The sequence below is a fragment of the Maniola jurtina genome, chromosome 23, assembly GCF_905333055.1.
Source record: "Maniola jurtina chromosome 23, ilManJurt1.1, whole genome shotgun sequence".
In the NCBI taxonomy this organism is placed as follows: Eukaryota; Metazoa; Arthropoda; class Insecta; order Lepidoptera; family Nymphalidae; genus Maniola; species Maniola jurtina.
The window spans coordinates 1,557,501-1,582,401 of record NC_060051.1 but is presented as its reverse complement, the minus strand read 5'-3'; the positions used below and the strand labels follow the sequence as shown (position 1 = coordinate 1,582,401).

The window sequence follows — 24,901 nt, the reverse complement described above, 5'->3', positions numbered from 1 at the left end:
GTAACAAACATACACACACGCACACACACATATACAAACTTTCACTCTTATAATATTAGTCTGATTTACACTGGCAAAAAGCAAACCGTGGCCTAACATCAGGGCGTCGGGCGCGAACCGACAAGAAAAATTAGCCTATAGTCCATCACGCTGGTGCGGGTTGGTAGATTTTATGCACCTTTGGGAACATTATAAACAACTCTCAGGAATTCAGGTTTCCATGTTTTGCATCACCGTCAAAGATATTTATTAATTGCTTAAAACATTAAGCAATTATTAAATCCCACACGCATAAACGTACGAATTCTTCTTCACTATTTAAAATAATGAGCTTTGCTCTTGAGTTTTATAATATCGTTGGTTTTTAACCCCCGACCCAAAAAGAGGGGTGTTATAAGTTTGACGTGTGTATCTGTGTATCTGTCTATGGCATCGTAGCTCCTAAACTAGTGAACCGATTTTAATTTAGTTTGTTTTTGTTTGAAAGGTGGCTTTATCGAGAGTGTTCTTAGCTATAATCCAAGAAAATCGGTTCAGCGGTTTGAAAGTTATCTGCTCTTTTCTAGTTACTTTAACCGTCACTTGTCGGGGGTGTTATAAATTTTTAATTTACACTTGTTATAAATACAACAACTGATATTTGACATAATACACATAGAGTACACAGATCGGATGGCAGTTTGACCTCTGCAGACGGTTATGGATGAACGAGTAGCTCAAGTTTAGAATAAGGACATTACATGCTCTCTGGGGCACGAAGGGTATCACAATCTGTTTTGGAGTCTGGTAACAGAATAAATAAATGAAAAAAAAAAAACATTTTGGTATGGTATAATATGTCGGCGACAATCCCAGAATATAAAGCCATTATTGAAATTCATAAATTATAAGTCATACCGAGTCACAATGAAAACAAACAACAGAAGGTCATAGTTATCAACTTATAAATTCTATTAGGACAAAATATAATTCCAGTATTGGCGCCAATTCAGTATGAAAAGAGATCCTCAGGAAACTCACACTAGGCGGCGCCAGGATCGTAGGTCATAACTAACATTACTTTCATTACTATTTATTTGATAATCTATGTCTATAAAAGGAAAACCTGACTGACTGACTTACTGACTGTTCTATCAACGCATAGCTCAAACCACTGGACGCGACGGATCGTATTATGATGTAAACATCTGTTAAGAAAGAATTTCTGAATATTCAATCCCTAAAGGAGTAAAATAAGGGTTTGAAATAAAAAAAAATAAAAAAATATCGTCTAGTCCACAATTAAGATCATCAGTATCACTTACCACCAGGTGAATTTGCAGGGAACTTTATCTGAATAATAAAAAAAACCCCTCTGAAATAAGGAATGCGACGTAGAGAGGTGGTTTACCTTTGGCTCTACGGTGTCCGTCCACCGCGGTTGACGAGGACCTTCGGATTTGCTGCGTCTCCCGGCGCGCTCCGAATCATTCCTCTGAGCGCTCTACAACAAAACGAACTTTTATACATGGCCTGTACCTATACTATTATGTATTCTGAGACATGGCATAATTTTGTATAAGTATCAAATCTTTGAAAAGAGCAACCTCCGAGTTTCTTGCTGGTTCTTGCTTTGACGATTCAACAGTATCTACTACCATTCTAGTAGTAAATGCAATCGGTGGCCAGCTAAGGCCCTTAAATTACTCTCAGTGAGCACTAGATTGCCAGTTTGAGATTTGGTGTGGTTGGTTGGAAAGCTAAGCCAGGAGTTTGCGGGTTCAAATTCAAAAGACCTCCATTTCTTTGACGAGGTTGTCAAGGTAAAGCTCACCCGGGCGCGGTCGAAGGCGGATGCCTGATGGGGTCGGATGTCGTCTATGGGAGCCGGGTCAAACAGCTCGTTCGTCTTGTACGCGACACCCGGATATTTCTTCCGTCGTGGCATCGCTGGCTCTATTGCTCCTGAAAAGATGGCCATGTTTAAAAAAAATGTTTCAATGTCTTATTAGTGGGAGGTCCCGGGTTCGATTCCCGGCAGGGGTTTGGAATGTTATAATTTCTAAATCTCGAGTCTGGTCTGGTAGCTTCGGCCGTGGCTAGTTACCACCCTGTCGGCAAAGTCTTGCCGCCAAGCGGTTTAGCGTTTCGATACGATGCCGTGTGGAAACCAAAGGGATCTGGTTTAATAAAACTGTCTGTAGGTATACAGTAGTATAAAAGTAACGCTAACTTTTTGCTAAAGTTCTGGTTACATACATGCGGACGAATTAGCGGGTATCATATTCTAATAGCAGTATAAACAAAAAACTAAGTAATTAGAATTTCTTTCGACTTGAAGCGACAGTCTACAAGTAAATTACTCATGTAATACAATAAACCACACTTTTCATGGGTCGTTTGGCTAAAATTATAGAACAATAAAATTTACATGTAAATGACAGAAATGAGATCCCAGGCGGCCTGAATGTCTTACATTAAGGTCTTGACAAAAGTTAATATATTTAAATAAGAGTCTCGAGATTGCGAATGTTCCTACTACTTGAGTACTTAGGGAAGAAATTATGAGTAGGTATAGGGTACCTACCAACTCTTAGGCTGGTTTTACAGTGACGCTTACCGTCCGCGCGGGTGGTAAGCGCGCGGGTGGTAAGCGCGGTGGCCGAATAGCGTCAGCGCGGGCCATCCGCGCGACTATGTACAGTACAACCAAATTAATAATGCGCATAGAAATGTTCGTCACTGTTCGGCAACGGTCGTATGATACACATGATATTGACTCCTATTTGTTTATAACAAGGTGCAAAATGCAAGTGCATTGTTTAGGGCTCTTACGATTCAATGATTCGGAATACGACAACGCGAACAATAGCGAAGATCTGCATGCGCATTATTAATTTGGTTGTACTGTACGATCCAAGAGACGCAAAGCTCGTGGCCCGCGACGCTTACCAACCGCACTGGCCAAAGCGTCACTGTACTAAAACCACACATAAAGTTCCTTCTAAGTTTTTTTTTAGTCAGATAAAGGAGCCAATCGTAAGGTAAGGTACCTCTCTCTACGTCATATTCCTCATTTCAGAGAGTTTTTTCAGATATAAGTTAGTCCTTGACTGCAATCTGACCTGGTGGTAAGTGATGATGTAGTCTAAGATGGAAGCGGGCTAACCTAGAAGGGGTATATCAGTTTTTATCCTAAACCCATACCGCTTTGGTTTCTACACGGCATCGTACCGGAACGCTAAATCGCTTACCACCCTAGGGTGGTGACTAGCCACGACCGAAGCCTCCCACAAGAAAACGTGAGACACGAACCCACGAACCTGAGATTAAGAGTCACATGCTCTACCGACTGAGCTAGCTGGGCGAGTTTTAGTTTTTATTAGTCAAGTTTCAGGTATTAAGAAACAATAGATGCCTACAAAGTCCAGAGCCTCGCAAATTAGATTCCCATTTCTGTAAATTATGTAGGTATCAGGTGAACTTTCGCTGAAAGGATAATCCTAGCCTGTTTCTAAAACGCCTACGTTTATAATCTAGGTTTTATGAAGGAAGCGCGTAGGAGGGGGCCGAGATGTTGTTACCGACTTAGTGTACCTAATTGCTAAATGTAGACTGTAGATATTGACCTAGATCCGATTACTGCTCTTTTTAGGGTTCCGTACCTTATTGGATCACTTTGTTGTCTGTCTGTCTGTCTATCTGTCCGTCCGTCCGTCCGTGCGTCCATCCGTCCGTCCGTCCGTCCATCCGACCGTCCGTCTGTCCGTCGTGTCTGTCAAGAAAACCTATAGGGTTTTGGTAGGTAGATAGGTCTTATAGCACAAATAAAGGAATAAATCTGAAAACTGTTTTGTGGTTACATCACAGAAAAAAAATTACAAAATGTTTTAATTTTCAAAGTAAGATAACTATACCAAGTGCGGTATCATAATATGAAAGGGCTTTACTTGTACATTCTAAAGCAGATTTTTATTTATTTTTAAGCGAATCATTAAAAAAATATTAAAATGTGGTTCAATTTTCAAAGTAAGATAACTATACTAAGTCGGGTATCATATAAAAGGGCTTTACATGTACATCCTTAAACAGATTTTTATTTATTTTTATGTATTTGTTTTTGATTTATCGTGCAAAATGTCGGAAAAATACCCGAGCACGGAACCCTCGGTGCGTGAGTCTGACTCGCACTTGACAGGTTTTTGTTGCATTGAGTAAATTTATATTAGCTACCTACCAATAAAACTGTTAAGTGATTAAGTACAGTTAGCAACAAAGATAAGTTTGCATCCGTTCATAATCGCTTGTATTGGCGGGTGCAAGCCTAGGTTTGTTGCTGACTGTACCAGTTTTCCCCAATACCTTATTAGATACAAATTGGGACTAAAAAGAAGAGTAATTAGGTCTCTTCTAGGCTTTAGGCGCGTTTCAACTTTCATCTCAGACTAAAACATCATCGCCTAATATTTGGTGTGATTGCAGAAAAGCCTAATTAAATAAACCGGCCAAGTGCGAATCAAATTCGAGCACCGAATGTTCCGTACTACAGTTGTATTTTTTTGACATTTTACACGATAAATCAAAAACTTACTGTAAATTGTTTTGTTACACTAGTTTAGTATTGAAAGAAAGCTTCATCATCATCATCATCAGCCTGTAGACGTCCACTGTTGGACATAGGCCTTCCCTAAAGAGTGCCACCACACCCGGTCCTCAGCCGTTCTCATCCAGCCACTTCCAGCCAGCGGCTTTATATCGTCGGCCCAACGTACTGGAGGGCGTCCTACTAGCAAAAGAAAGCGAAGCGAGCGCAATTTTTTGTTTATGTTTTCTCACCTCGTGCGATAGGCAGCGCGGAGGGCGGCGTGGGGGCGGGCTGTTTCACCACCCCCTGCTGCTGTTGCTGCTCCTTGAACTCGTGCCATCGGTAAGTGCTGCGGTATTCCGAGTGCAGCTGGAACAAACAAAACCAGGTTAAATTACAAGTCTGTTAAATTTTCTGTTAATAAAGTCTAGCAAATAATTAAAGTCTGTTTTTTATTTTCACCATATTAGTCGTCTTTATTTATATGTTTATATGAATCCCTGATGATCTGCAATAAAATGTTTTTTATTTAATAAATACTATAGATAGATATTGAAAAATTGAAATTTGAAATATGCTTTATTGTACACCACCATAAAAAGAAACACAAAGTAAAACGTTATATAGCAAAAATATTAGTACAATTTGGCGGTCTTATCGCTTTGAAGCGATCTCTGCCAGGCACATCGCAGAGACTAGTAAGGAAGGGTAAATGGTGTACCTACGTAAGTTAACAAGGAAACAAGGAAAAAAATGTTATTAATATAAATAAAATTTGACGGTATTTCTGGCGCAGTGGTAAGCCTCGTGGTCTTATTAGTGGGATGTCCTGGGTTTGATTCCCGCCAGGGGTTTGGAATTTTATAATTTTTTTTCTGGTCTGGTCTGGTCTGGTGGAAGGCTTCGGCCGCAGCTAGTTCTGGTGCGATGTCATGTAGAAACCAACGTTAAAAAAGCTAGGTACCTATCTATCTTTGATTACTTTGCGATATTACAACGTAGTCGATATTATCAAAAGGTCAGATCGCAGTCTAGATATAAAAAAGTCGATATGAGTTCACTGCAAAATGCAAATCTTCAGTTAGATTCAGGTACAGCCTTGACGCAAGCTGTCGTGCCTACATGCAAAGTGCATGAGGCTAGGAGAGTTCCTTCTGCCAGGATGAGCCCATTGGGCGTCGCGCAAGAGAGCACCGGTGCACGTTCGTAAGAGTTCCCGGAGCCTTTTAATATGCGCTGAGGATGGCCATCGAGAAGGTTTGAGTGGGTAGAAATCCCACATTGCCCGATCTTTCCTCAAAATGATCTCCCCTGATCAGATCAGAAAGCTGTTAGTTAAGGTATCGCCTATTTTTATGCCTTTCGTAGAGGCGATGGCCGTTGGAGCCGGAAAGTCCTTGAGTGGAGACCGCGTATAACAAGCGTAGTGTGGGACGCATTTGCGTTTCCCCTGGTGCTGCAAATGTTTATAGGCGGCGGTTATCAATTAACATCAGGTCACCCGCCAGCTTGTTTGCTCGCTATTATTATAAAAAAAAACTACGTGTGTATGGAGAGAGTGACGGAAAGATCACCGCTAAATGTAAATGTGAAAGTATGACTGAAATTCTAGCCAGACATGAGATATCGAATTTTAATTTAGGTAGACAAGTGAAGCTGAAATTAATATCTTTTGATTGACGGTAACACGAGAATTCGATACCTAAGTACTCGATTATATTTTTACAATCATAATAGTAAAATAATACACCTTCCTTCGTATAAGCGGCAATAATCTGGCGGTTATTATGACGGTCTCCTACTTGGCGGTTCTGGGGTTCGAATGCTTCAACTTAGAAGGTGTTAGGTCGAAAGGGCTTAGGCCACAGTCCGCAACGCTGGCCAAGTGTGGATTAGCAGACTTCACACACCCATGAAAACATTACGAAAAACTCTCAACCATGCCGGTTTTTTAAATATAATTTTAAGGAGCTTTTGTATGTGACATGCCGGTATCGTTAAAGCAAGTGCAGGCCAAACAGCTCTGTCCGAGAGGGTCAGCCAGTCAGTCAGTCAGCTTTTCCTTTCATACATTACCTATACTAGCGACCCGCGCCGGAAGGTTATTACAATTTTCAAAGGGATCTCTAATTTAAAAACATATGTCACTTCAGGACTTCAATTGCTTTTATACATGGCATAATATTGTATATCAAATCTTTGAAAAGAGCAACCGCCGAGTCTCTTGCTGGTTCTTCTCGGTAGGAAAGGCATTCCGAACCAGTGGTAGATGCTTTCGACGATTCGAAAGAACTTGTAAAAGTCTAATTGAATAAAAACATTTTGAATTTGAATTTGAATAATGTAGCTTTCTACTGGTGAAAGAATTATCAAAATCGGTTCAGTAGTTCCAGAGTATACTTCCTACAAACAAAATTACAAGCTTTACCTCTTTTTAGTATAGAGGAATCACAGTAATCACACAAAATTAGAAAGGAGAAAGTTTGTATGTGTGTGTGTGTGTGTATGTTTGTTACTCCTTCACGCAAAAACTACTGGACGGATTGGGCTGAAAATTAGAGTGGAGATAGATTATACCCTGGATTAGCACATAGGCTACTTTTTATCCCGGAAAATCAAAGAGTTCCCATGGGAATTTTAAAAAACCTACATCTACGCGAACGAAGTCGCGGGCATCAGCTAGTAAAAGATAAATATTTTTAGTTTTCATTTCCATAATCCAGGAAAGAAAAAGCCCCGTTGGCCGTCGGATAAAAAGTGAAATATGTCGTACAAGTAATCTGGGCACTGCATTGCGACAATATTGCCTACTTCGAAACTCATTATCATAACATTATTACTTATTACGTTCCTCAAGGTGCTAATATGGCGACCTCGCACCGGAATGCGCAGCACTGGAAGACCCCCCCCCACTATAGGGTAACAGACGACACACACGAAGCGATTTGCTTCCTCGTTTCTGCGCTAGGATATGGAATGCCCTTCCGGCATCAGTTTTCCCCTCCACTTTCATTATTACCTTTAGGTCGAGAGTGAATAGGCAACTTCTAGGCAAGCGCGCTCCATCTTAGGCTGCATCATCACTTGCTACTAGGTCTGTATGCAGTCAAGCGCTAGTCAATAAAAAAAATCAAACAAGTCGCAGGGTGCCGTAGGATTCAGGCTGCAAGACCGTAGCGTGTGGAAATACCCATAAAAGACCTGTGCCCAGTAGTGACGTCTATCGTCTGATAAGAACCCCTGACCTGCCGAATAGGAGACTGACGTCTTAACCACAGGACTATCGCCGCTTTTTGGTCTAGTTGGCCTATACAGATTGTAACCAGAACGCAGTTAAAACGAAGACAGGTGATAGTACTGATGCTAATGTGTGCTAATGTTAAGATACCATAAAGAAAACTACAAAACAGAAATAAAATAAAAAATCCTGTAATTTTTAAAAGTTCACAATAAATTGCATATAAAACATCTGACTGACGCTAGAGGCCAACGAACGTTCCGTAAATAGGTCACTCGAGGGCAATGCCGCGTCTTTGGTGGGGCATTGACCCGAGTTTTTCACGCTATACCACGCTATAGGTAGGTACAATGCGAGTTTGAAAAATACTAAAACACTAAAACTACATGATAAGGCAAATGGTTATTGGCATTGGATTTTATTAAGGTAGTATAAATAATAATACCGCTAAGTTTTTGCTAGCGTTCTGGTTACACATAGGTGTAACCAGAACGCTAGCAAAAACTTAGAATAAAATATTTATTTCATATATAGATATGAAATAAATATTTTTCATTTTCATTTCCGTAATCCAGAAAAGAAAATGCCGTCGGATAAAAAGTGAAATATGTCGCACAAGTAATCCCTGCACTGCATTGCGACAATGTTGCCCACTCCGAAACTCATTAACATAATAATATTACCTACTCTTACGAGCACGTCTTGGCAAATAAAACTTAAATAAACAAGCTTAAGCTATGGCCACACCTGCGTGTCATGAACGCGGGATGCGATGCGCGCAACTAGCAGGCGGGTTCATATTTTTTGTCCATGTCCAGTTGCAACATGATTACAATTATTAATGGAACGTTCCATAAATTGTAACTTCTATTGTAATATTTTTAGTTGCAACCCCGTAGTCAGTTGCATAGTTGCAATTATAAAATACTGTATTGATCTCAGAAGATAATTTTGTGCGTAACCTTTCGTGTTACTGGTAATAAACAATTTAAAATTTGACTAGTTGCAACATTGCAATGTTCCTATCGTACCTATACTTTAGTTTTCCTTAGTTTAGATGCAACAATTTACCTATTTATAGGCACATGGTACTGTGGAATTGCCTTGCTTGTTAAGGCTGTCTGTTGTATACTGCAGTGAACTGTTAATTTGAGCAGTGTTCGCAGACGGACGGCAATTTCACGAAAGTCGGTTATCAGAGCAGTGTGCCAGAACGTGCGGCGTATTAATTGAGTTGCAATACATCGTCGGCCACTAGGGTGACCAGGTTGTAAGGCAGACCGAATAAACTCCATCTAGGCTCAATTTACATAGGGAATAGAAGCGAATTTAAAAAAAAAATGGATGTAGATTTTTAAAAATCCCGTGGGAACTCTTTGATTTTCCGGGATAAAAAGTAGCCTATGTGCGCTAATCCAGGGTATAATCTATCTCCATTCTAAATTTCAGCCCAATCCGTCCAGTAGTTTTTGCGTGAAGGAGTAAGAAACATACACACACACACACACACACACACACACACACACACACACACACACACACACACACACAAACACACACACACACACACACACACACACACACACACACACACACACACACACACACACACACACACACACACTAGCGTGGAAATCCAGTCAATAGTCTTTAACACTAAAATATAATAAAAAAAATTAAGTAAGTAAAAGAAAAATCAAAGTAACTAAATAATTTTCAACTCTCTGTGCATTGTATTCTTCATTGCTGAGGGCGGTGACCACTTTCTATTATTACACGACTGCCCAAAAAGTAGTGTAATATTTTCAGGGTATATGTACCTAGTGACATTTTATTGACACTGCACGGGCTTTAAACTATCTGAAAAAAAAATCAATACGGTGCCTGTGAGGCGCCATTTTTAAATGTGTTTTTTTTTTAATTTCAAGCTTGGTACTATCCAACACTAGCACTTCTCCTTTCAGCAAAGGTTGCCTTGCTCCAAGCAATAAGGCCGCCTTTGCACACAATTGTTTTTTCTGTTTTCTTCTTTCTGTGTTGTGATTCATTACATGTGTTTTTGTGTGCAATAAAGTGTTCTATCTATCTATCTCGTTTTTTGGCAAGCAGTCATGTTCTAAATTTTATATTACTAGTGACGTTGACTTGTGTTAAGGACTAGCCGACTAAAATGCAAAATGTAGGTACACCCTACGGTGGAATTGCCGTGCGGAATAATTTACGCGCTGCGACGAGCAGTGTTTATAGCAGCCACGTGGTTATCGTATTAGTAATAGTTTACATACCAAACTAGATAATGCCCGCAACTTCATCAGCGTGGATTTAAAAAAATGAAAAAAAAATATTACTTTTAACCAAAAGTACAACATATTCAATTTTTCACTGTCCGATTACTACCCACACTAGGTAATCCTGTGTCTTAGCAATAAAGCTGCCATTATATAATGGAGCTTTATGGTAGAAAAAAAAGTTTTTACGGTTGCGAACCCGAAGACCGTCTGTCCGTCCGCCTGTCTGTCTGTCAGGGAGCTGTATCTCATGAACTAACCTAATGGGTAGAGAGTTGAAAATTTCAGTGTGTGTATTTATATTGCTACTAAAACGATAAATAATGAAAAAATCAAAATGGCTGCCATGTAAATTAAAAAGTACATACTTACTATATACATATATAATAGTACGAAACTCGCACTTGGCCGGTATTTTATTTAAAAATGTCATTTCTAAACAGGTCACATAAAGGCAAGGTCGCATATTATTTACAAAAGGTAGGAAATCTCTTTACCAACAAAGAGATTTTCCATTTCCGTTGATAAAAGACACTACATTTGACTAAAAATCTTTTTCGTTTCGTTAAAAATGTTTCGCAAATACATTTGAGTGAGCACCTGCAGTCAAAGTACACTAAAAAGAAAAACAAAAATCCGTCACGTGTGAGTTGGACTCACACACGAAGGGTTCCGTACCATCCTACCTGGTTGGTTAGTGGAATTTTACCTTTCAATATGCAAATATGCAAAAAAATATGCATCGTACAAGAAATTACACTTTCTTTTTAACTTTTATGGCGGCTATTTTAGGATCTTTATTATTTGTTGTTATAGCAGGAATAGAAATTGTAAACTTCAACTTTATACCTATTACGGTTCACGAGATACAGCCTGCTGACAGACAGACGGACGGACGGGCGGCCGGACCGGACGGTCAATGGAGGCTTTAAGCGGAATTCACATTATGAAATTAGTGGCACGAAATTAGTTTCACGACTTTAATTTCATTATCAATTGCACGTGTAAACGCCTAATTTCGTAATGCATGCATTAAGTTCCGTTGGCACCCTTTGGTTAAGGAACCCTCTTAAAAGGTAAAAGAAAATTTCATCTGTTTGTCAATTTTTTTGTTAGTTACAGTTGTATAATTAAATTATAATGTGCTATGTGGATAGCACATTATAATACATTTCCTACCCCTAGCGCGCTACCCAGCGCTTTTAATACAAACGTAATTTGGTTCTCATTTGAAGTTTGAATATAAATATGAAAGTTAGCTTCAAGTTCTAGGGGCTCAAAGATTACCATTGACACATTTTTAGATCTAAAAAACTATGTAAGTAGGTATGTACAAAATTTCATTGGGATTGATTGATTAATATTTATAGCTATTATCAGAAATCCTTTATCAAAATTAGAAAATGATAAGAAAAATCGATGAAAACTCTTATTATAGGTAGGTACTTAGGCTTGGCTAGATTTTGTGTTTCATGGATTTTCGCGTCCCGCCTCACGTTTCGCTGAGCGTAGCATTTTACAAGGTCTCTTGACCCTGATTAACCCTTAGGGTGGTTGTGCACTAGTCTAGATCTAGACTAGATTGAGTACAAGAAATAATTATTAAATTAAAAAAAAATATGGTCAATTTAACTCGAGAAGATGTAAGGATTCATATATCCATATCTATTTATATGTTATGTATTGTTGAATAAAGAAACTCACATTTAAATTCTTACATGAACTCTGAAAACATTAATAAACTCAGTTTTCGGGCAATCGTTTAAAAAGTAGGATACCTAGTGGGAGAAAATTGGAGCATCACATGACGCAAGGAGCACGTTAGAAATCTCCTCTTTAAAAAAATAGACTATTGCTTGGCTGCAATCAGACCTGCTGGCAAGTTATGATGCTGCCTAAGATGGACCGCGCTTGCCTAGAAGATTCCTATTCACTCTTAACTTGAAGGTCTGTATTGAAATTGGAGGGGAACACTGATGCCGGAAGGGCGTTTCATATCCTAGCGGAATTAAAAAACATACGATCAACTCTGTAGTATAACATTGGCTTTACATCTCTGAGATACGAAATACGGTCTGCAGATCGAATTCAGATCGAATTAGTGTGCAGCTGGGCTTACGCTATACGCTCACGGGATGCTGCCTCGATTGCATTTACGGTGTTCTCATGTGAGGTATTGGTCTACCAATTTTATGTATAACTAGCTGATACCCGCGACTTTGTTCGCGTGGATGTAGGTTTTTAAAATTCCCGTGGGAACTCTTTGGTTTTCCGGGATAAAAAGTAGCCTATGAGCTAATAGGGTATTATGTATCTCCATTCCAAATTTCAGCCAAATCCATCCAGTGGTTTTTGCATGAAGGAGTAACAAACATACACACACACACACATACAAACTTTCGCCTTTATAATTAATATTAGTGTGAAGTGTGATACTAGGTAAAAGGTTTTCATCATCATCAGTAGCCAGGCTATTTTTGTAAATTGAACATTTGGAAACCGCAATCACCTAGTTTTTTGCTGGTTCTTCTCGGTAGGAACGGCATTCCGAATCAGTGGTAAATTATTTTGACGATTCAAAAGCTTGTAAGTTTATTTGAATAAAAATAAAACCTATACTTAAAATAAAACTGTAACTGGGCGATTTCTGTACATTAAATAGGTACTATATTTTGAAAATTTTAATCGTTGGAAACACTATTACATATCGATATAGATTTTAAAACAATTTTTTTTTGAATTTTTCTGGTCTGCCTGTTTGTCAGTTTGAACGCGTATCACGCAAAAACCACTGAACAGATTTAAATGAAATTTGGTACAATGATAACTGATCCTCCGGGTTAACACATAGGGTAGTTTTTACCCCGAAAAAAATGAGGGATTATTCGGGATACGGGATCAAATTTTTTATCGATTTTAACTCCATTACTCCGTTAAATCTAAACCGATTTTCACAATTTTTTTACAAAGGTTGTGCTGTCAGGTTGGTACCATGTAAGTTTGGTAAAGATTGGATGAACAGTTTCGGAAATAGAGGACGGGTACAGTACTCCTCAACGGGTAGGTACCGTATTTATCGATTTCACTTCATAACTCCAACAAATGTGAATCGATTTTCACAATTCCGTTTTCGGCCAATTCTAACGTCGCCATGGCGTCCCAGTGTGTTAGCGCTCTTAATTAACTGAAGTCACGGAGTAGACTACGAAGTTTTATAACAATGCTGCTTCGCATGTCGCTTATCTATCTAACGGAGTACGCCATCACTGTATTTTGTTATTTATTGACTTAGTAAAAACTCAACGGAGAGAAATCCGTCATGAAAAGATTAATCTCTTAGAAGAATTTCCGTCATACTACACAATATTATCGTGATATTTATTTTTACATCCATGTAGGTATGTTTTACCAGACTACGAAAAACCAAAGGGTTAGATTTTATAGCAGTCTATATATGTATGTACCTATATAGATTATAGGGTTGTGTTTATGTGTGTTCCACCGTAGCGCCTAAACAACAGCCGATTTTGATGAATGATAATATTATGTCAATCGATTCGTTATTATGCTCCGGGTGACAGAAAAATCGCCTGACGAATGCTACATCCAAAAAGTGGGGATCTCCATAAATTTTTTTGCTATTGTATCGAGTGGGATATCAAAGTGATAGAAGAAAAAATCAGAATTCATAAATATAAACTATGTATAAGTAGGTACAGACAATGTTAAAACACACCGAGCGACAGAAAAACTATTTTACTATATCTATCTCTATCTATCGGCAGTTCGCGGGTAGTAGTCGGGTTTTATTGGGTTTTTTGTAGAGGAATTTCCGTCATACTTCACAATATTATACATTTTCTTACTCATTACCTAACGTTACGTTATCGATTTGATTGATACTATCAAATTATGATCTGCAATGTACCTACCTAAGTTATAAGTATGTAGATACCTATAAAAATCTAAAACAAAATATCTCTTGTATTTATTGTACTATCCATCAATTTGACTGGCACAGAGATGATCCATCTCACTCGAATTGAATAAAAGAAAAGATTAATGATAAAAGTAGCACTTTTCCGTCCGTGGGAGCAAGATTATTAGAAAAATCGGTTAAACGGATGGGCCGTGAAAAGTTAGCACACAGTTTATTAGTATACTTAAGTATAGTAGCTACAGCTTATAAAATAATGTTACCGCTAACTTCACAAACGCTTAACTAATAGTATTTATTTAAAAAATATATATAATAAGTGAATATTTTTGAATAATGAATTGATCGTAAAAAATATAACTTACAACAAACACAAGCAATAAATATGTTAATAGTTTGAATTTAAATAATTGGCACTAATTACATATTCTTTTAATGTTAACAAAAATAATATTTACAAGTTTACATGAATAAAATTATAAGTGGGAATTATTTTATCTGAATCTTAGCGAATAGATGAAAGTACTAATAAACTGTATCATAAAATTAATTTTATAAATTGCATGTAACTAAACTTTTGGTTTCAGAAGGTATGAATTCAGCAAGAACCGTTCATGAAAAAATTAATTTACTAAATCACATAATATAGATGGCGCTGTTGTCATTTACTTGCAGTGTTGCACATAAAAATATTAAAATATTTTGTACGATAATACGGAACCCTTCGTATGCGAGTCCGACTCGCACTTAAGTAGTTTTTTAGGGTTCCGTACCTCAAAAGGAAAAACGGAACCCTTATAGGATCACTTTGTTGCCTGTCTGTCTGTCTGTCCGTCGTGTCTGTCAAGAAACCTATAGGGTACTTCCCGTTGTCCTAGAATCATGAAATTTGGCAGGTAGGTAGGTCTTATAGCACAGATGCAGGAATAAATCTGAAAACTGCGAATTTGTGGTTACATCATTAAAAAAAAAATGTGGTTCAATTTTCAAAGTAAGATAACTATACCAAGTGGGGTATCATATAATATAATTTGTATTTGTCTGTATATTTTTAATGTAAATAATAATAAATAAATAAATAAATAAATAAATATGAAAGGGCTTTACCTGTACATCCTAAAACAGATGTTTAATTATTTTTATGTATTTGTTTTTGATTTATCGTGCAAAATGTTGGAAAAAATACCCGAGTATGGAACCCTCAGTGCGAGTCTGACTCGCACTTGACCGGTTTTTTTCCTTCTTCTTTCTTTCAATGTTTACGGCTGCAGTCCTAATAGGTATTTGATAGCATCGCAACATTCAAATTAAGACAATGCTGAGAGTCTGTAGGCTAGGCTTGCTGCCTAGTGGTGCATGCAATAGTGAAAGTCGTGGGAATGTTATGGTTCTTACTGCTTCTATTCTAATGTAAAACTCTGCTATAAATATTTTTGTGTATTTGTACGGTCGGCCTCAGAACTCGCGTAGCAATTCAAGTGGTAAGTGCTGTCTTATCAGTGGGAGGTCACGTTCGATACCCAGAATTTATCTCTGGTCTGCCGGGCGATTCAGAACACTCGATTCGGTAAGTTATCGTTCGATAAGACGTATTTTTCAATGAAGAGTACGTCTTATCGAACGGTAACTTACCGAATCGAGTGTTCTGAATCGCCCGGCTGGTCTGGTTGTAGGCTGGGCTCGTGGCTACTTACCACCCTACCGGCAAAGTTGTGCCACCATCCGGTACGATGCCGCGCCGTATAGATACCAAAGTGGTATGTGTTTAATAAAAACTGCTAACCCCTTCCAGGTTAGCTCGCTTCCATCTGAGACTGCATCATCACTCATCAACAGATGAGATTGCAGTCACGGGCTAACCTGTATTTGAATAAAAAAAATGTTTCAAAAATATACCTACAAACATTGAGTTTGATTGGTTAGCATTCAAAGAGAACCAAACTCTTAACCAAACTACGTTTGCATGGAGTGCGCTGGGGAAACTTCTCTTAAGTATTCAAATAAGCGATTGAAGTAAGTTGAGAGGAACGTCGCGAAAGGAGGCGGCACATCGGCGCAGCCAAGCGGCTAACGATGTGTTGACGTACAATTACGGGGACTTTTATGTTAAGAATTTAGAAAAGTGCTCTCTAAAAGCCGATTCACACCAATTGCGTATGAAGCACGTACACGTGACACGTGCGTAGCGACGCGTGTGAACCCATAGACGAAACTGCACGCATTACGTCACGCCACGCAAACGGTATGCCATGTTTCATACAGTTCCATACATTACAACGCAATGGTACGTCTATGCTTACGTAGCCTGTGTGAACAAGCTCTAAAGATAGGCGTCCATAGTTCCCAATCGCACACTTAAAAAGGATTGCATCAAGGGATAAAACCTGCATCAATCATTATTAAAATCGCAATTGTGGTTATTGGCTAAATTTATGATATTCTTGTTGCAACAATGCATTGTAGCCAATAGTGAGCGAGCATCAACCAATCAGAGGTGATTGTGATAATATGATTGTGATCCTGACATTCGCAGCTCGATTGCGGTAGAATGACAGCTACAACTATCATTCTACCGCAATCGAGCTTCCGTTTGTAGACAGTAAAGTCGACGATCTGTCAATGTAGTAGGATATCTAACAGCTGAATACGGTTTAGCGCCGACTTCAAACACTATGAGTATTGAATTTTTGTTCATCGGTAAATAAATCTCGGTTTAGCAAATGTTGCAAATATATAAACTGACTGCCTGACTGACTATCTATAAACTTACAGCCCAAACCACTGGATGGATTGGGCTGAGGCTGAAAGGCATGCAGATAGCTATTACGACTTTAGATATCTGCTAAGGAAGGATTTTTGGAAATTTAACCCCTAAGGGGGGTAAAAAAGGGCTTTGTAGTCCAACGACACGAAGTCGCGGGCGGCTAGTCTAAATATATAAAACTAGCGACTCGCCCCGGCTTCGCACGGGTGTTCTATGGAAAAGTGGTTATAATGGCTAAAATATAAATGTTTGGTTTATACTATCGCGGACTTTTTTGTAGGCATTATTGAGTTCTACAACTTTTCTATAGAAGTCAACCATACATCTCTAACCATTTAGGCAGCGTTCGCGAGAATCGTTAACGTACGGCAGTTTTTTCGACGCCTTACTCCACAATTTTCAGTACCACGAAAAATCCTATTTATTTTCCGGGATAAAATATAGCCTATACGGATTCTCTCTCTAAGTAATGGTAAAAGAAATTTTGAAATCGGTCCAGTAGTTTTTGAGCCTATTCAATACAAACATACAAAAATACAAAAATACAAAAATACAAAGGTTTCCTCTTTATAATATTAGTATAGAAGTATAGATGACAAGGTGACTGACTGACTGGTCTATCAACGCACACCTCAAACTATTGGATGCATCGAGCTGAAAAATAAAATCAAACCAATAAAAAGCTTTAAGTGTACCGTTATCCGTTCGTTCGATTTCAAATTTGTCACGGCCTCAGTTTGCCCAAGGCTTTATTGCTTTGGGAGTTGATTTATTGTGTGATCTGATTGATTTTGTGACTTGCACAGTAACCACAATTTTAGACGTGAAAAAAACTTTTTGTTTTTGTGCTAAGCTCTGAAGACTGTGTCATGTGGCTGTCCCTAGAAGAGACCTGTGTCCAGGACGCCTATCGGTTGATGATGATGATGCCAATCTTTGAGAATATTATGGAGAACTGGAGAAGGAAATCTGTATGCTTAGGAGAGGCATGCAGATTTCCTCGCGATGTTTTCCTTCACTGGCACATAGATCCGAAAAGTTATGTAATAATTATAAAATCCCGGATCCCCCGTATAGGATAAATAGGAAACAGGAATAAGCTAATACTACTTTATTTTAGTTAAAACTAGTAATTAGATGATGGCCGCGGCTTCGCCCGCTTGGATATAGGATTTTAAATACCCTTTAATAAACTATTTGATTTTCCGGGACAAAAAGTAGCCTGTCTGTCCCCGGGATTGAAAAATCGTATAGCTAACTAAGTGTCAAATTTCGTCAACGTATTCTGTTAAATGGATGGACCGTGGAAAGAAAACAAACAGGCACACACTTTCACATTTAAGTATAACAATATTATATTGTATTCGTATGGATTTCCATTGACCAACATCAATACTGTTTAGAATGTAAATGTATTATTTATCTACTTAATGGTATTTTCCTCATTTCCAAATCCAGAACGCTGGTACCTACGTCACAAATGTGTTTTATAGCCATATGGATCTAGATTAGTGTTTCAGTGGGTTCAGTGAACTTATGATCAAATTCCAGGTCACCTCTTTCCCATTCGTTACTTTGGCCGAAAGATTTATATCTCTCAAGACAGCGCTGTTTGAGAAAGAAATATAATATTGTAGGTACCTAGTCGTACCTAGGTGCCTAGTATATTTCTTTCTCAAAAATTATTACTATCACATTATTATGCATACTACTTCCACACATAAAATTATAAACGCGAATGTGTGTCTGTCTGTCTGCTAGCTTTTCAACGCCCATCTGTTTTAGCGATTTTGACGTTTGAGACTGGAAAGCAAAGACTTCCATTTTTAGAAACCTAAACGTACCTACCTACTACGCCAGCGAAGTCACATTCGTCATCTAGTATTATAAAAATGGTGATACTGACTGACAGACTGGCGTATTTTATCAACGTAGAACTCACAATGCGAGTTAAGAAATTTGAGATTTTACATTTAAGTAATTTTTTCTCTGTATACCTAATGATATAGACCAACACTATGAAAAGATTTTGAAAGTTTTGAAAATGAAAATGTACGGAATAAATAAAAATGTGGAATATTAAACGTAAGCCGCCAGTGGCTCTGCAAATAAAATCATTTCACAGAAAATCCTGAATAAAATATAACGGTTTCCGTGTAATAACGCCACAGTGTTAGCGGGCTGGCAAAATATTGAACGAATTCATATATCACGTCGAGAGGCTTAGCAGAGGGCTTGTATTATGCAATGGCTGTGGAGAATGGGAATTACATAGAAGAGAAAGATAATAATAATGTCCTCCGTACCGAATTTCGGCCGCGGCGGCCAATTTCCATAGAGATTAGCCAACTGGACGGAAGATATTATAGGGCCCTTGTGTGTGCGCAAACACAGGTGCACCGTGCACTCTCTTTAGCAGAATTTACATTACGAAATTAAAGGCAAGAAATTAGTTTCACGGCATTAATTTCATTATCAATTGCACGTGTAAACGTCTAATTTCATAATGCATGTATTACGAAATTAGACGTTTACACGTGCAATTGATAATGAAATTAATGTCGTGAAACTAATTTCGTGCCACTAATTTCGTAATGTAAATTCAGCTTATTCCTTCATTCTCAAAGCCCATTGGGGCGGAAATCCGACACGACCGGAGAAAGGTAAAGCGCAAGATCGACGGATTTACGTGCTCAGCGAGAACAGGGGTGACACACCGCCAACTTCCTAACTCTGGGCTAGTAGGTAGGTACTGAGAATTTCTTTACCGCAATATTCAATACCTAACGATTGTTGACTCGAAAGAAGAGAAGAGATACATCATTATCATTTTAATTCATTGCCAGCTCACTACTGAGTACGGGTCTCCTCCCTGGCTTTGGATATACCACTCTGGCCAAGTGCGGATTGGTAGATAAATATCTTTGAGAATATTAAATTACACAGAATTCTCAAGCATGCACCTTTCTTCACCAGGCTTTATATAATCTAGTAGAAATTTAAGTGTTCCTTTTGTTTTTAATATCAATGGTAGTAAAAATTTAACCACTGCACCATAAAATCTATTTGAAGGTTTCACACCATCAAGTAGCACTAATTGATGACTTCCTATCATATGGCGTTGACATCAAATAAACAAAAATAAACTGGTGAAAGATAGTCTTTTACAGAAATGTTTATTTTACTGTCAGATTGTATAATTATTCATCTAAAGAACCCTACTCTCAGACCACCTGACCTTACCTTACCATGCCCTTATTACATTGGAGGGGAAAACTAATTCGGAAGGTTTTGATAGTTCTGATAAGTTTAATTGATATCATTGTGAAATGGTGATGATAAAAAGAATGGCTGTGTTTGTTGCGGGTTTCTTCTCAGACCAGGGCGCGTTTGGAACCCTCGTAGCTTTTGTTTTAAGTTTGTGTTGGTACACAATTTAAATAAATGCTTTAAGCAGAGTGAGCTAGAGTTAGGGAACTCTCGCTTTGACTCTGAATCGACGATATAATGACAAATTTTAGGCTATGGTGACATTTGCATTTGGATATGGTGGTGGTGATGGCATTTTAGGTGGTGGTATTGGTAGAGAGAAATAGGGCTACTTTAGAGCTACCTAGCCGCCTAGCGTCAAATGTAGATACTAACATTTGACGCCTGTTAGTGACGTCGAAGCCTAGACGTTTTGTTAAAAGACGTGAGCTATGCTTTAAGTTTAAAGTAGAAAAGTCTGTATCTCACAACATCTGTTCACTTACATGGTTTAAACATAACCTCAATTAATCCTCGTGTTTAAAATACGTGTTTTAACGAGTTAGGTTGGTATTCTTGTGTCACGAAACGCGAATTTGTCACGCGATCTGCCGGCGCCTAAGGGGTCGCGAAATACAAATACCTACTAGATAGATGGATACCTACTGCTGCTTAGTTAGGGTTCCGTACTTCAAAAGGAAAAACGGAACCCTTATAGCTGTCGTGTCTACATGCAAGGTACATGAGGCCAGAGGAGTACATCCTCAAGGATGAGCATAATGGGCGTCGCGCGAGAGAGGCGCCCACCGGCGCAATTTTTTGGACCTCCCAGAGCCTCGTAATAAGCGCTGAGGATGACTACCCCTCAGTAGTAGGGCTTTGAGTGGGTAGAAATCCCACGTAACCCAAAGACCTATTTCGCATGTGAACTAGCAACAGTAGGTATCTTAATGTTAACCACGTTACAGGATGAAATAAATAGCTTGTTTTCTTTAGCTAAATAGTGGTTCATCGTATTTTAAAGAAAAATCAAGAGATCCATTAAGTGAACACTAGGTGAAGTCGTTTAATGCAAATTTTTTGTACGACAGTAAAATTCACTTATTTCTACTCCTGCTTTACGAGTACCTACGTAACTGCATAATTTATTTAACATATGCAAAAATATTCCGCGAAACAAATTCTACGACTTTATTTTTATATAAATAAGTAGGTAAACTTAGTTTCAGGTCAGGTAAAAGAGCTTAAATCTGCGCATGCGTCCGAACTAAGGATGGCAAAGCCTTATTGTCGTAAGTTGGTAGTATAGTTCTGTGGCGTTACCCGGTTCAGCGTCCCGGTTGAAAATCAGCGCTATAATATGCTCTTGGGGGTGGCGCTTCCAAAATCTCTTGTGTATCAAGGCATACCTACAATAAAATCATCATGATGATCAACTCATCGCCGGCTCATTACTGAGCACTGGTCTCCTCTCAGAATGAAGGGTTCGGCCAAAGACCAACAATCTGGCCAAGTGTGGATTGGCAGACTTCACATACCTTTGAGAACATTATGGAGAACCTGTGTGGAGAACTCTAAGGCATGCAGATTTCCTCGCGATGTTTCCCTTCACCGTTACAGCATTGTGCTGAGCTGGAAGCTTTTTCGGGTTATGCCACACATAATCATGACACAGTTTAACCAACTCTCAGGTATATAATATATAATATGAGGCACAATATGTAAAAATAAACGTCTTTCTTTCTTTGTTTCTTCTATACTATCCTATAATCACGAAACGATTAAAACACACACACACACACACACCACACCGTTTGATCGGCTGGCACCTTGGTGAAACATTATTTAATAAAAAACACATACTGTGTATGTTTTTTTTTTTTTTTTTTTTTTTTTTTGACGCTGGGGAATGCATTTACGCATCCCCCCCGGAGGGAGGGTATGTGGGACTCGCCGGCCGAGAGGCGACCGGAATACCCACTAAACCCCAGCGGCGCTACTGCGCGTCGCCTGGCGACTGGGTCACGGGAACGGCCGAAGCAAACAACCGCGACCCAGCCAGCGACGTCTGCCAAGGCAGACCCTCCACCGGGGACCTGCTCGGTCCCCATCGACGCACCTCCGGGACGCACCAACGAAGTGCGTCCTCCGACCTTGGGACGCGCACGTCGCCCGCGTCCCATCCTCCGCTTCATCCACTGTGCCCTCTGCTAGTCAGAGGGACACGCGGAGAAACCTCCCCCCCCTGCCAGGTCATTAGCCATAGCCAACAATATCTCCGAAGAGAAATTATTAGCCATGTTACCGGGGCGCACCGGCCCGAACACTGCTCTTCCCCTCGGACGCATCCAAAAGGGACCAGCAGCATCCAGGCACACTGGGAGGTTACCTGGCTGGCGCCCCATACTGTGTATGTTTACTATACAGGCGATTGCAAGAATGGATTACGCAATTTGATTTGTGTTTAGTATACTGTGTATGTTTACTAAACACAAATCAAATTGCGTAATCCATTCTTGCAATCGCCTGTATCGTTGACATTAAATTCCTATTGCATGTTTTTATTATGTAACCGATCAAGCAATCGACAAACTGCAATTATTTGCTAACGGTACAATAAAATTTATTAGTTACCTATTTAGTTATTGCCAATATGACTTTCACAAGCCTAGGTCAACAAGTGTAAATTAAAAATTTATAACACCCCCGACGATCCAAAGTATTTGAGTTTTCCAAAACATCATTTTCAAATAAATAATTATGTATTTAGGCAACGTCCATCTTGACAGCTTGACATTTGTCTATTGACATAATATTATGAACCTAACGGTTATCTAACCTTCTTTTCTACAAGAAAACTAGAAAAGAGCTGATAACTCTTAAACGGCTGAACCAATTTTTTTAGATTATAGCTAAGAACACTCTCGATCAAGCCACCTTTCAAACAAAAAAAACTAAATTAAAATCGGTTCATTCGTTTAGGCGCTACGATGCCACAGACAGATACACAGATACACAGATACACAGACACACAGATACACACGTTAAACTTATAACACCCCTCTTTTTGGGTCGGGGGTTAAAAATGACTAGGCTGTATGGGCATCGACCTTTGCCTGTCTCGAAGGACATTCGAAAAACAGCAATCCTAGATCAAAGATCAATGTTTTCCTGAAAAAAAGGGGAAATAAGGCTTATTACTCACTTCAGTAGACCACTGGACGTGTTTCGTATCCAAAACGCTTCTTTCCATTCTAAAAAAATGTATTTTCTATATCACGACACCATTTCACTCACATAAATTAAAAAAAACACACACACACACACTATAAAAACGTGACGTTAAAAAGTGTTAAAAATCTGTGGTAAAAATATAAAAAATTCGTAAATAGAACGTCGTTTCGTTTCGTTTGAATTTCTGAACGCGCAAGAAAATTCGTTCGGAAAAACGCGGTACCGTCGTCGCGGCTGCGCGGTCGACTCTGACTTCTGAGTCACACTTCACAGATAATAATTTGCTATCACGCTATGTAAATGCATTTTTCACTCGTTTTTTGCTTCACCATCGTCTCACAGCCGAACACAGTATCAGCTGTTGCTTGATAGACTGAAGAAAAATCCGATATTAACGCTTCGTCAGGTTAGTGTGACGAGCGGGACACGAATACGTCTCCATCTCTTTCCTACCAAAGGGGGGCTAGATAAGTGGCATGATGATTTGCATCTGATAGACGGCTAATAATTTCCTTTTTTGCATCCTATTATTAGATTGCAGAGAAAGCGTTAAAACATCAATTAATTAAAATACCTAAGATACCAACGATTAGACCTAAGATTAGAGAATCGCTAACATACAGATAACAAATGATTAAACTGAAGAGCTATGGCGGAATTTAAATTTAGAACAGCGTCGGTATCAGTGACACAATTTGTGAAATTTAATGCTGTAAATTGAGATAATGCCTGTTATCCTAGATTCAGGTCGACCTGAATCATCCTCACATCTCATTTAGTAATTAAGAACGCGTTACTAACCACTTAAAAATGTAGGCACAGTAAAATGGCACTTGGATTATGTATAATCTGCGGAAAATTTGGCGCGCGAAAAGGTGACATGTGTCACTTTTTAATTGGGTTTCTTTTCGGTGATTAGTTTTTTATTGAGTGATTAAGGCTTACGTCATTGTTTAAAAAATAAGTTTTTTTTGTTGATTTTACTAAATACTACGATTATGATGTTATTTTTATTTAATTACAGGTTTTTAATGTGGAATTATTTCAAATTTATTTTTAAATTGGGATTTTTGACCATGTAGATAAATACTGTCTATTCACGGAAAATTAATAGGACTCATTTGGTATTGAAAGTTATTATTCACTAAAATTTGGTTTTTAGTCGGTTTTATTGTATTAGGTATTTTAAAATGGGTTTATCCTCTGTGGATAATTATTTAGCGCGGGAAAATTGACAACTGGCCAACTGACAGATAATTTTTTAAATAAGGGTTTTAGCGAGCGTTGTTTTATGTAGTTTATTTTAAAATTGGGGTTTTTATCGAGTGTAGTTCAAACGCGGGGCGATGGCCGACTAGTAAGAAGTGGCAAGGGAGTGGTGGTCGGTGGTGGTGGGATCAATACCGTCTGAGGCGCACGCACTGACCACTCGTAGGCTACGGCCCCTCCGAAGGTTCTATATTTAAATTGAGGGATCGTCACTGTTTGTTATCATTTTTACAAGAATATTTTATGACTATGAAAAACTTAAACGCTATGAAAACTTTCTTTTTCTTGAGACTTCATTTGCCCTTCCAATACTGAATGTCGAAAATCAGTTTTCTAAACTTCTCCTTGTCCTGGGGAA

General features: G+C 38.7%; 1 protein-coding gene across 2 annotated transcripts in view; it reads right to left on the bottom strand.

Moving 5' to 3' along the window:
* The window catches only part of LOC123877432, a 77,234-nt gene that overhangs the window by 27,978 nt on the left and 24,355 nt on the right, over positions 1 to 24,901 (bottom strand). For both annotated transcript variants that reach the window (XM_045924225.1, XM_045924226.1), the window contains exons 3-5: positions 4,816 to 4,933; positions 1,814 to 1,944; positions 1,391 to 1,483 (exon numbers count right to left, since the gene is read on the bottom strand). In XM_045924225.1, the coding sequence (XP_045780181.1) occupies positions 1,391 to 1,483; positions 1,814 to 1,944; positions 4,816 to 4,933 (342 nt within the window). The remainder of the gene's footprint in view (positions 1 to 1,390; positions 1,484 to 1,813; positions 1,945 to 4,815; positions 4,934 to 24,901) is intronic.